Source organism: Gavialis gangeticus, unplaced genomic scaffold, assembly GCF_001723915.1.
Source record: "Gavialis gangeticus isolate Ggan-Ray unplaced genomic scaffold, GavGan_comp1, whole genome shotgun sequence".
Classification (NCBI taxonomy): Eukaryota; Metazoa; Chordata; order Crocodylia; family Gavialidae; genus Gavialis; species Gavialis gangeticus.
Window position 1 is genome coordinate 44,630,695 of NW_017729032.1, and position 13,963 is coordinate 44,644,657.

At 41.6% G+C, this 13,963-nt stretch overlaps 1 protein-coding gene across 4 annotated transcripts in view; it reads left to right on the top strand.

Moving 5' to 3' along the window:
* CDK8 (cyclin dependent kinase 8) overlaps positions 1–4,702 on the top strand; it is a 152,568-nt gene extending 147,866 nt beyond the window's left edge. For all 4 annotated transcript variants that reach the window (XM_019524919.1, XM_019524920.1, XM_019524921.1 and 1 more), the window contains one exon: positions 3,421–4,702. In XM_019524919.1, the coding sequence (XP_019380464.1) occupies positions 3,421–3,546 (126 nt within the window). In that variant the 3' untranslated portion in view covers positions 3,547–4,702. The remainder of the gene's footprint in view (positions 1–3,420) is intronic.
* Positions 4,703–13,963: the final 9,261 nt, after the last annotated feature.

Below are 13,963 nucleotides of genomic sequence, written 5' to 3' on the forward strand. Positions count from 1 at the left end.
GTGTGTGTGGACTTCAAGCACCTTGACTAGAGTTCTCTTCTGTTCTGGGGTTGGGTTTTTGGGGGGTTTTTTAAACATTAACCATGATGTGGAAAAGCCTGTCTCAAAATATAATCGTTCTCTCACCGCAGTATGCATTGCAAAGTATTTTCCTATTCAGGACTGATGCCTCTTAAATTGGCATGCAGCTAAGTCGGTCGCTGTCCAGAGATTTTTTTTTGGCATCTTTTCAGCTGCTTTCTTTCTGTCTGTGTCTTTGAAGAAAGCAGATGCAGCTGAATCTCCCTTTAATCTTCCTGTTGTGCTGAGTGACACAGCTGAAGAATAAAGAATCGAGGAATATGTATACTGGGGAGGGCAGCTCTATTTACTTTCACTATTAGCATGCTCCTCACTCTGGTCCATACATCTCCTTCAGCTCAAAAGAGTCTGCAAATCAGAGCAATCGCAGATCTGTTATTTGAGCAAAGACTTAGGTTTACTGAGTCGGAAGTCAAAGGACTCTGAATCGCCCCCAGTGGATCCAGGGATTCTTTAGGTTTTCCATCCATCACACTGAAACCAGCCACAAGACTTCCTCATCGTTCTCACTCCACTGACATCCATTTCTTGTTTATTGCTGCAGCCATTGAGAGTTTGACTGTTTTTCCTGCTTTTTGTATGGATTTTTGGTGGTCTGTATACAGTACAGAAAGAAGTCTTTTTACATATGTGTACAAGCTGGCATTAAAACTAATAATTGCCCATAATTAGACTTTTTCTGAATACAAATTTAAGACCATCAGGCCTTAAAACTGGGAAGGAGAAAAGAAACAAAGTGATTAAACCTGACAAGGAGCAAAGTCTGTTGACTGAAAGGTGAGGTGTCATCAAAGGAGTCCCCATCCCCCTACCACAAGAAATGCAAGAATGACAGTTCAGCCCTTGTCAAAGCCATGCAGGGGCTTCCAAGCACTAGGGCTGCAAACAGCTCCCAGAGCACCAGTTCTTCCAACACAGCCATTGGAAGTAATTGTAGTTCAGTTATTGTATGCAAATGTTCCCAGATCACTTCCTTTCGTCTCTTCTGTCTCCTTCGCTTCCCTCCACCCCCACCTCTCTTTTCTTCTTTTTGTTATTCCCTCTTCTCATAAACTGTTGCAGTGGGTGAGAGGGCTGTGATCACAACAAGGTGTGAGAGCATCCCTTACAGCCTTGTTAGTTTTTTTGCAACCTTGGGAAATGTTGCAGGCGATGGGAAGGAGAGCAAAAGTTGTGGGGCCTGACCAGTGAAGGTTTGCGGGCTAGAGGAGAAGTACGGCTGCAGACTGGAAGTAACTACATTGCCCAGCACACATTGCAGTGTACATCCCACTGGCAGACCTGAACAGCATGCAGATAGGATGGATTTCCTAGGGAGGAGATAGGAAAACAGCTTCCCAGCAGCCTTCTTTAATGGTGAAGCCTCTCTTCCTCACCCTGCTGAACTGAAGCTGCCCGACCTGCATTTGTGGCAGCAGACTGATGATGATGGTGGTGTGGAGCTGCAGACTTTTTAGATCCCGCAACAAAATGGTGGCCATGTTCCACTGCCCATGCTGATGGCCCAAAGTTTTGTGCTCTTCCTCCTGAAAGGCATAATGTTTGACTTTCAAAAATGCATTAAGGTTTTTTCAAGTCTTGCAATGAGGCCAGGAAACTGCAGCGATAAGGTATGTGGAAGATGTGGAAGGTGAAGAGAACTGACAAGCTTTTCAGCCCCAAAACCACCATTTCACTTGTTGATGGGCCCAGGTCTCTGAAAGAACATTTCTCTGCTTCTCCTCCTAAGATTCCTCAGCCCAAGGGGGCTGCAGTTTAAATGGCTGTAAACCAATTCCTTCTTTCCTCCTTCCCTGCTTCAGGGAGAAATACTCCTAAAAAAATCTTTATTTTGAGAAAATAAGATTATTTTTGGTGATTGGTTTTACTTGCCAGAACATGTAAAAATGTCAAATATACCACTCTTGACCAGAGACCTGTCACTTCATCCTTCACTGAGTTTTGCTCATTCTGTATATCTAAGGCCTTGGAGAGGGACCACCATCTATGGGGAAGTTTACTAGGACTGCTTAGTGGTTGGAAAAACTGTTAAAACCCTGATTGAATGTCTGGAGAAAGTTGGTTTATAAGTCCCTCCTCTTTACTCCTGTAAGAGTCCTCCAGGTATGTATACTTCCACATCCCTTGGCCTCAAATGTCACATGATGCATTTAATGTGACAGCACATAAATTAAAATTTGTCTTGCTTCCATGAGCTTTTGGCTGAGGAGCATGTGGGTATACAGTTGAACATGGAGAGGAGATTGGGATTTTTACTTTTCCCCTCTCAATTTACCTGTTGCACTGTGTTGTGTACCTGGGTCTGGTAACTGGCCAAATTTTATTAAATAAGTGCTTCAGGATATAGAAGTCTCTCTAATTTTTACTATCACAAAGAATACATTAATGGCTAGCTTGAAAACAGTTCAGCTTCTAAAGGATTTTTTTTTCAGTTCTCTGCATTTGCAGCATGTTTGGTCAAAAACTATATGCGGAGATTTTTGCTGTGTTAAACTCATTTTATATCTGTTGTGTAAAAATCGATGTCTGTTGCTTTGATGCATCTATTTGAGAGACTAGTCTGTTTCTCAAGAGTGCAGTTAAATATCATACAGCTCCTTTATCTTGTGGACACTACTCTGCAATGCTGATTTGTTTCTGCTGATAGAAAGTGTTTCTGCTGATAGGAAGTGCTGCTATAGCCATAGCTTTTCCCCTCCACACTGACTGGACTCAGCACTTGACTCAGTCCTTATAAACACACGTGCTCTTCAAGCAGAGTATTCACCTACCATACTAATGTCTGGCTTTACAAAGGGATGTATCCCCTCACTCCTTTTCTTTATGCTTATATAGAAACCTGGCTTTCGGGCATTGGTTCCCTACTGCGATCCCCTATTTGGTCCTAGATAGCTTTTATGAGTAACAGATTTGACCTGCTTGTGAGCTGTTTGTAGCAGGGACTTTTCTTCCTTGAGCATCTGGAAACCCCTGAACTCATACTGCTGCTTCTATGCAAACATGTCCCAGAAAAGAATACTGAATTATGTCAAACATTATACACCTGCCCCCATCACCCATAGCCCCAAATTCATTACCTTGGAGGAAGAAGAGGCCCCAGGAGAGCGTTGATGAAGATGTTGGCTTCTAATACATGTTCCTGGTGTTCATATCCTTAGTAACTTGAATCAAATTCAAAGTAAGTGCAAATAGTACCAGAAATATAAGTGATTGTGACCATTTCCTTTAGTACCTCTGTGGCAATAATTAACCCACCTCAAAAAATACGTGGGTATTGCAGTTTATTTTGTAATGGCATCCCCTTTTAAGGATAATTTCTCTTCTCTTTTCTTCATTCAGCGTTCCAATCCCCATGCTGCCTATCCCAACCCTGGACCAAGCACATCGCAGCCACAGAGCAGCATGGGATATTCAACTACCTCCCAGCAGCCTCCACAGTACTCACATCAGACACACCGGTACTGAGCTGCACCTGAATAATGTCAATGCACTGTTGTTCATGCTGCAGGACTGGTCGTGCAGCTGTCTGCCTGGAACCTGGCTTGGGCCACAAGAATGTACTGTACAACCACACCTTCAAAATGTCTGATAGCCAAGTTCCACCAATTTTCACAGATTGAAGTAGTGGCTCCCAAATTGTACCTGTTTTTGGGTTAGACTTGAAGAGAAAGTGCTAGCACAGTTTGTGTTGTGGATATGCTACTTCCATAGTTTACTTGACATGGTTCAGACTGACGATGCATTTTTTTCAGTGACAGTCTGTAGCAGTTGAAGCTGTGAAATGTGCTAGGGGCAAGCATTTTTGTTGTTGTATGTGGTGAATTCTCTTGGTGTAACAACATTATCTGACCAATAGTACACAAAATCCTTTAACTGGTACTTGAAGCATATAGTATATGTTCACATGGCAAAAAAAAAAAGAAGCAAAATTGAGACAATTTTGATATGTGTTTATTTTTAGTGACTTTTGTGGGTTGGTTCACTTTCCACATAGATCAATGTTTTATGACCAACACAATTGCTACAATGACATTTTTTTTAAATGAAAAGATTAGCATCTTTCCAGCTATTACAAACCTCCCAAAGATTAATTTCCAACATACGTTTTTGGGCTTTTTTTTGTTTGTTCTTAAATCTATGACTTGACTGGTATTAAAGCTGCTATTCGATAGTAAAATGAGTATGTTGTCATTGATATAAACATGTTTGGTTCAGCAAACAAACTAAAATGATTGTCATAGACAGTGTTTTATTTTTCCTGTTGGTGTTAATGATTTGTGAGCATGCTTTGAGATTAAAAAGCATGAATATTTCCTAGAAAAAAAAAAGGGTGCAGCATCCATTCAGATATTTCGTCATGATTTTTGAGAACCGGCTTGGTGTAGTGGATTTTAAATTTCATTCAGTTAAATTTTTTTTAAATACATTTGCACGTTGTTTAGGGGTGCCCTTCTTACAGTGAAGGATAAGGTGTTAGGAGAGCCTTAGGATTTGAAGAAAAACATACAATGTACTGTATCAAACTATTTTACATGAATGACGCAAGTATTCTGAATAAAAAAAATTGAACATTGTTAAAAACAAGGTGTTATGTAATAAATTTATTTTTCATAAATCTGCATATGAACTTTGCCTGTGTTCCTTTTATTAACACAAACATGAAAACGTTCTGTCCTAGCATCAATATATGGGTGCTAGCTGAAGAACCAAATTCAATTTAATGGCAATTTTGATTTCAAGGAGGGAAGTTGCTGCTGTTGTGTGACATCTACTTTAATAGAATAAAAGCTACAGATTCCATCTAAAATCTCATTACCCTTTCATAAGTGTGCAGATCTGCTGTACAGGTATGCTAAATTGTTTTTATATAAATATAATTACATTTTATAGATGAGGCATCTGATCCTCCTACCCAGAATCTAGTGTTACTGGTTTATATAAAGGCACCTCCAAGCTTTTGTAATTTTCTTGTCTAGGTATCCAGTGCCACAGTATGATCTCATGGAGCCAGCAACCCTTATTGCCTGTACCACTTTTTTGTACAAGTGTAAGTGTTCAATAATATTTCAGTGCAGCTGTTCCATTAAAGTGGAAGGTTACTTGCTGACATGCCCAGCAGCAAGACGAAGAAAAAGCAGAAACCCCAAGTAAGTTGGGAAATGACCCCAAACATCAAACTTGAATAAAGAATCTGAGTATTCAGGAGCAGTGTATGGCTTGAGGCTAGACTTGAAGAGAGAGTTATAAATTCAGTGAGCTTAGAAAGCCACACTGCTTGAATATAGCAAACACAATTTCTTAACGTTGAGTTGTCATCTTTCCAAGTGGTTTTAGGTTAATCAAAATGTATTAAACCTGAGGTTTCTTTCTCTTTCAAATAGAGCTAAAATAGCACTTTAAACTAGCTTTATTTCCTGCCTAGTGCAGGGGGACTGGACCTGATGATCTACAAGGTCCCTTCCAGCCCCTAACAATCTATGAACCTATTCTTTTTATTCATTAATGTGTAAATGAGAGTTATTTGAGGATATTACATGTGTTTAATATCTGTAGCCTGGACTGAAACTATGGATTATGTTTCTCCAGTATTTTATTTAAATCCAGCTAGTGCTTACCTAGCTTTTTGGCGTATTAGGTTTTTTTGTTTTAATTTTAAGACTAGTGAAAGTTTGAAATAAATACATCGCAGAAATCTCAACTTTGATTTTTTTTTTTTTTTTATGTTGTGAGATGCATTAATTTTATGGTCTCTAAAAAGAAGCATTATTGCCAACTGACAGAAGAAATGCTATTAATTTGCAGGGCAGTACATTTTTTGTGGCTTTTATTAATAAGAGCTTCAGCTTGTCAAGTGGATGTAATAAAACTAAATAATAATACTTTTATTACTAAATAACTTCATAGGGGTTTTGTTATTTCCTTCTCTACTTTTAGTAAGTATATTGCAATGTATCCTCACACTCAATAGTATCCTAAAGGTGCATCAGATCTTAATAGCTTAACTTAGTTGGTTGTTAAATTCAGTCTTATTTTTGGGTGGTGGGAACTTGCACAGTAGTTTACCTCCCAATATCAGAAATACAGCCTTTATGTCACCTCTGCTAGCTAGTACCATGGAGTTTTATTGCAGGCCAAACTGATTTGAGTCTTTCCTGATGGTTATAAATGATATATCCAATCAAATGAGGCTTATGTGGATTTCAATAAACTTTTCCTACATAGTCTATAGATTAGGTGTGGCCAACCTGTAGCATGGGGGTGCCCCACATGGCACAAGCAGCCTCTGTATGTGGCAGAGCAGAGAGAGGGCAGGGAGCAGAAAGCAAAGCAGCAAATCAGGCAGGGAGTATAAAGCTGGGAACAGAACGCAGTGCAGTAGATTGGAGTGGTGCTTGGGGATGTTGCAAGGCTAATTTAATAGATTTCATAGACAGGGCTGGAAGGGACTTTGTGAGATCATTGGGTCCAGCCTCCTGCCCAAAGGGCAGGTCAGATGACCCCAGCAAGATAATCATCCAAATGCTTGCCTGCTGAAAAGTTTGGCCCCTATTGATAGAGACGATGCATTGTATGTATATAATGGCCTAGATTCATCACTACGTAAGTCCTGATGTCAGTGGAGCAGCACTCATTCTAGCAGTATTTGCACCCATAAGTTTGAGAGCCAAGTTTTCATCCTAGTGATAATTTATTTTTTTGGAAGTGGGACTGAGATTTTACCTCAACATTAATCTTCTATTAAATGTCCTTTTCTGTGCTTTTTTGTTTGTTCTGGCTGTCCAATGCATCAGATATCCTGTCTAATAATAGTCATTAACTGGTAAGACTTGTCTCCTTATCTCTCAACCATGATTTTTCATATTAAGAAAGTAATTCTCTGCCTGCTGGCTTAAAACACTTCAACAAAAATCCATTTATAATATAGTTCAAGAAAAATTGTGTTGATTTGGAATGCAACAAATTCCACCGCTGCAGAGTATCCTTCCTTGCCATGCAGAGCTATGGTACTGGGAACAGAAATGTCAACACTGTTACTCACCAAATGATTATGTTGACCAATTTGAACTGACTCTTGAGCTCACTTCCTGGAGATTTTTGTTACGTTAGTTTGATTATGCTCAAAATGACTATTGCTTTAGATTGATGCTGAAAAGGGGCTGTGAACTTATCACAACCCACAGGTTTAAATTCACAGGTTTAAAAATGATGTATTTTAACCCTGATTGCCATTCTCTAGCAAATGTGACAAACTTGACATAAGGGACAGCATCTGAATGGATAGTGCATAGCAAGAACCGGCATTTCTATATACCCTATATAAAGATGGAAGGATTAGTATGTTTTAGGAAAGCAGTTACAAGTCAGTGTTCTGCCCTATGGGATTTCATTTATTGGTGTGGGTGGGGAGTGTGTTTGTGTGTTTGAAAATACACATGCTTGGGAAATTCACTTCAGTGTCCTATATTGCAGGAAAGTAGTGTCCAACTTGCTGCCCTTATCTCATTCCTGGATAATCACAGTGCTATCTCCTCTACACAGACAGCCCATTATAATCCATAAAGTCAGAATGACTGTCATTTTCTCATGACTGGCTGATTCATAAATGGTATTGACATTCCCCACAGAAAGTTGCATCTAGCATACTGCACTGAGAGGAATGATAGTTCACATGTGGTTTTAAGGTCAGGAAGGAGAATGTTTAAAGCAAACCAGTGAGGATCTGGGATGGTGAGGGTCTTAAGATTCTCGATGGTTTTAAATGCATGCAAAGTCAATAGTGTTGGTTTTCTTTTGCAAATGTTGCCATACTATCTCTTCCGTGAAAAGATGCTGAATGTCAAGAATGTATGTGTCAGCATGCGCAACATACCTGTTTTTCCTGCAAACTGCTGCTCGCTTCCTTATGCTTGTCTGCCATGCCTTGATGTGATGTGAAATGAATAAAAGGAGAAGCTGAGTGTTGGTACCCAAAAAGAGTAACAGCATTTTCTCAGCTGGGAGTGTGTGCTCTTCACAGGGCTCCATCTTCCCTACACCTACTCCTTGCCACATGTGCAAGGCTGATGCCATGGTCTTTCCAATATGGTTGAGTCTCTTGACCAGTAGCTCACCCAGTCACTGTTGCTTATCACCCAATAGGACTCACTGGGGTTTGCTTGATCCTGATGCATGCTCCTCTCATCGGTGTACACGCTCTCTGAGTCTAGCACCTATCATGGGGTCCTCACACCCTTGGTTGAGGGGTTCTCCTCCACACACTATTACTTCCTCACGTAGGCCTCATGGATACAACTTTCATCCTTGTTGGCCTTGCTTTAGAAAAATCGCCCATCTTCCTCAGTGGTGCCCTTTGGTTGGCCTGTGAACTCCACCAACCAGTTCCCCAGCAGGACCTCCTAGCCTCTCCCCACACTGTGCAGCTTGCCCATACCCTAGTCTCTTTACTGGTGGGTTGAGTGTCCTGCTCTTTCCTGCCAGCTATCCCTCACCAGTTTCCACTGTAGGTGTCTGACACTCATCCCAGCCAGAGCACTGGTCTGTTGCTCTCCCAAGCTCTTCCTCTGTGCCTGCGCAGAGCTGCACTGCTCTCCCCTAAGAGACTGTGCTTCCCATCTCCGGGGGACTAATGGACCTCGATCCTCTCACTTTTGAATCTGCCAGGCCTCTTAGGGGCCAATCACATTTGGCTCCCTAGCCATGTGGTTGCCAGCAGCTGGGATTAAAAGGAAGCTGGAGCTCACTGGCACTCTCATGCTCCAACCCCCTCTCCTCTCCCTCCCTCCCCCCACAGGCAGGCTCGTCGGCAGTGGCAGAAGCCTGGCATGACTTCCAGCTGGATCAGGTGGTGGCCCAGTCACACCCGAGATCCCGCTTATCTTGGGGGTCAGGGACATTTCTCGGTTGCACCCGGGAGAGCCCACTGGCAGCAGTGGAAACTGGAAGCTGCACTGAGGTTAAGTTGAGCAGCACCCCCTGCCGTACTCGGGGGAACCACTTGTAACAGGGTCTGGGAGGTAGCTCCTTGTTACCATTTGATACAGAGTAGGCAACCCTCAATCCCCTGGATCATGATGTACGCATAAGAAGTCTAGTCAGATGCCTGATGAATCCATTTGTGACTGACAAGCCCAGTTCAAGAGCTACACAGCTTACAAGTTTCACAGATCCATGTGTTGTCCAAGTTGGAGTTGAAATTTACAGCCTTCTTTCTCGCTTTGCTTCCATCCTCTGGATCAAAGCTACTTTGTGTTGAACTGTACCCACTGTCAGATGTTCAGTCCAGATCAGATGGGATTCTGTACACTCCTTCCAGCTTTCTACTTTGACATTGCACAACTTTGTATCACTTTTGCTCACGTTGTGGTACTACCACAGAGAGTGATCCTGCTTCCTAGAGCCATCTCAAATTTCACTATACAAAATATTCTTGGGGATATACTCTTCTCCCACTTTCCTGACATGGCCGATCTATCACAACATCATCCTGATAGTGGTTTCTAAGTGTGTCAGTCCTGCATGCTCCACTACCTCTGTGTTTGGCGTTCTGTCTTCCTACTTTATTTTCAGGATCTTATGCAGACATCTCGTGTGGAAGCTGTTCAGTATCTGACGTAGGATCATAGGAAACCTTATGAACGCCAGCATAAACAACATAACATAAACACTAGCACCTTGTTATTTCTGTGTTTTCTGTTTAAATCATGGCAGTTCTGTCTGTATTATTCTGTGTGTGCTGGGCACACTGTACAAATTAAAAGAAGAACACTTTTCCCTTTCCTGCTTTCTTAGAAACAGATTATTCCTCTGCATATCATATAAATGTTGCCTTTAATAGTTCTGCATAAGTAGTCAGCAGTTGCTGTGTTCTCTACAAAAGACCATGCAGAATGGGATTTACAGGGCCAAAAAGTTACAGTAGCATTTTAGCATTTTATTTTTTGTGAGCCTGCATTACTTGCTGTGATTTTAGCTGTAAGTTTTATATCCAAAAATATAAATGCAAGTTAAATCATGCTCTGCCTACTAAAATAAGATGTCCCAGGAAGGACATGGAACTGTCTTTGTGATTAAAGCATTTCAGATTAAGCCCTGTCAAGTTTTCAAAAGTGGCACCTGTTATCAGCACAGCTCTAAGCCCCATATAAAAATGTTGGATAATCACTACTATAAAGTCACATTCCCCCTCATACCATCTGATGTTGCTGGCCTAGTCAGCCCTCTGACCCAAGCACAGATTGCAGGTGGGTGAAAGTAAGATTCCAACAAAGACTATTGTAAGAGTGTTTCCACATGAGGAAAAATTACTGTTAAAAACAGCTCCATAGAGTGTGGTTGGCATCATTCATTGATTCTTTATTATACCTCTTTTAAAAGTGAGCAGATATTCTCTCTTCATCTCTGCCCCAGCTGGCTGGGTGGTTATATGACTCGCAGTATACAGTACACATGGGCTCAGAATGAGTCTTTCCATAGCAGCATTCCCTAGCTTGGTCTTAGGATCCATTTGTTGTCAAGAATTACTGCCCCAGTGTTTGACACTCTTCCGTGGATTAGTGCTTTCAGTAGAATAATATATAAGACAGTCTCCCTGAGTACAGGAAACCCTTGCTATTCACGGGTTTGGCATTCACAGGGGATACAAGAACATATCCCCTGCAAATGGCAAGGGTTACCTGTAGTTAAGAGTTTTCTCAAGCTGATTGTGATACGTGGATAGAGTTTGTAAATCTGTTTGACAGCTTTCATTTAATAACATCTCTTTACTCTTTACAGTGTTCTTGAATTATTTATAGAGTTCTACACTCCTAGCTGCATGTTCCAAGCTCAAGGTAGTGTTGGTGAGAACTCTATATGGGGCAAGGACAAATAGGTATCTTGACAGCTCCAACTTGTTTCAGCCAGACCTCCTCTACTGATGAGTAGGAATCATGTTTAGCTCTCCATTGAGCTTTTGAGAACATAGTTCTCTAGAGCTAAATTCTGCATTTCAGTAACCAAGTGATGTCATCACCCATTGTCATCATCAATGAAGGCTGTGTACATTTAAGAGGGAGAGTCATCTTGGTGTAGAGGGCTTGTGTGAGGCCTATATACATGACCTCTACTTACATCCCATTTGAAATAGGTCTTAATACGTTTAAAGACCTTGTATTGGCGCACTCTGCGAGGGGAAGAAACAAGGAGAGAAAAATGAAACCATAATGCCATGTTGCAGCCTACAGCTCCAATGTATATGCACTTCTTATTTGTAGGTGTTTCTTCATATGAAAATATTTAAGGCAGGGGTTGACAAAACAGCATTTAGTTTTGTAAGGACTTGCTGGGTATGCTGTGGACTTTTACTGTTTCCTGTCTTGAAGAACAGCCTGTGTCTGAGTAATCTGGATGAAGCTTGTCCCACATTCGCAGCCTAGTGGCTGATTAGCAACTACTTTGTCAGAACTCATCAAGCCTCTGCTGCATCAATACTGTTGCTTAAGAAATGATGCTATCATTTAAAATCGTGCTTTTCCAGTTCACCAGGAAGCATACAAATTGCTGATCAGCTCAAAGAACAGGAAAAAGAAAATCAGTGAAAATAAAGACACTAATGAACCAACCAGGTGAGTCTGAATACCAGCTTCAATGCTGCTGTTGGAACAGGAGAGCTGAAGGAAATTGTTTTGAACACTGCAGGAGTCAGGTGTCAGACCAACCTATTTGCCAAGGAGCTTGTTCCTCGCTGCTTGAAAAATTGGATAGACAGATAATCAAGGATTCAGAGCACTTGTAAGAGCAGACACCCTAAGGCAGATCTAATTGCCCAAGCTGAGACAGGAGAAGGAGACAGGCGTATGGAGTACACATGCCTTATATAGCACACAGTTGTCTGATGCTCTGTATCCTGAATGCTTGCTGGGAGGAGTAGACCTGTTCACAGCCCTTAGAAGGGCTTATCATTGTGCTCTTGCTCTGGGGATTTTGAAGAGTGTAGCATTACAAATTTAAAGTACAGCACAATGAAACATAGCACCTCATATGACTTGCTTCAAATCATAATGGCTGAAACATTTCAAATCACTCCCTGGACTTAATACCAGTTGATTATTTCATCTGTGTGTGGACCTCTTTGACCAGAAGATTCAAGTAGTGCATGGCTTTTAATCAGTGTGTGATATTACTGGAATATGAGCACAGCTGATGACTTTTGAGTTTGAAATGTCATTTCAATGTCCAAAACAAGAAAGAAAAATGCAGTCTTAAAACACAGGCATGATGATCACTTCCCTAACTTCTGATATAGTTTCTGTTTAAGCAAGACATCTCTAGAGCTATTAAGGTGCACTGCAAAGAGTTATCAAGGAGAGAAAATTCCAGGCGAATAAAGATTTTTTTCAGCTTTTTTCCTGGTCTGTCATCAAGGTGAGATGTGGGTGCAGCTTTCAGTCATTCTGGGGCCAGACTCTGAAGAAGTAAAGAAAAGAGAAGGCTCTGTTGTCTGATGAACATAACAAACTCTCTTTTTGTTCTGCCAGCAGTGCTGTAAAATTCCTCATGCATTCAAAGCAGCATTGCATCAGTGTGACAGCAGAAGCAGGATAAGGAAAGAAATTAGGATTTACCAGAAATAAGCAGCAAATAAAAATACAAAAAATGGATGTCATTTTTGGGGTGTAGAATACATAACTCACTTCAGAAGAATGACACCTAAGAGAGGCATGTTTTTGACTTCAAGACAAAGCCCTAGGCAAGGATTTTTATGCCTTTACCTCAGCCAGATCTTAGGCTGAACGCTTAGCCATGCAGCTGTGGTGAACGTGGCATCAATGATTCAGAATCAAATATTGTTTGGAGCTGGGCTAACTCCCTCCAGAAAAATAGAAGTCAGGCTCTTGGCTCAAGCAAAAGAGAAATGCTGTCATACCCCCAAGGGTAAGAAAATCATTTAGTGTCTGAACAGGTGCTGCAGAACTAGTTGATGAAAATACCAAAGATGAAGTCACTAGAGAAGAATTCAAAGAAATACACGGATGCAAACAAATTACTGATCTATAAATGCTTTTGAATCAAACCTTTCCTTGCTGTAAATCTGAAGTAGTCAGAAAATAGTTTGGGCCTCAGGACTATGGAGGCTAAAGATTTTCAGTAGCTTGTGTTCCACTGGAATGCCTAAATGGGGTGATCTTGCAGGGGTAATACAGCACTGTGCATGAAGCCTGAACCTTCTTCATTCATAATTTAAAATGGGAATATTGCAAAGGTGGAAAGACAAGTGACCAGAGGGGATGAGAGTTCCAGAGGGTGGGAGTCACCCATCACCTCAGTGCGTCCTTCCCTAGAAGCCAAGTAAAAATTCTCACCACTTGTTACTTAACTGCAGTGATTCCCTTGTGTTGGGTGGTCAGTCACTTCCCTTGCTCAGTGCATTCATCACATGGTTTGAGACAGTGAGACACTTTGGGCTGGAATGGCACCAGCGCAATGGTAACTACATCTTCTGCCATTGCACAGTGATAGAAAGGTTTCATAGATTCTAGGGTTGGAAGGGACCTGAGCAGATCATCGAGTCCAACCCCCTGCCACGGCAGGAAAGAGTGTACTGGGGTCTAACAACCCCAGCAAGGTATACATCTAGTCTCCTCTTAAAGACCCCCAGGGTAGGAGCCAGCACTTCTCTTGGAAGTTGGTTCCAGATCCTAGCCACCCTCACAGTGAAGTAGCGCCTTCTGATATCTAGCCTAAATCTACCCTCTGCCAGCTTGTGACTGTTATTCCTGGTCACTCCTGGTAGTGCTTGGGGAACAGGGACTTCCCCAGTGGCTGCTGGTCCCCTCTGACTAGTTTGTAACAGGCCACTAGATGCCCCCTCAGCCTTCTCTTGTGGAGGCTGAACAGGTTCAGG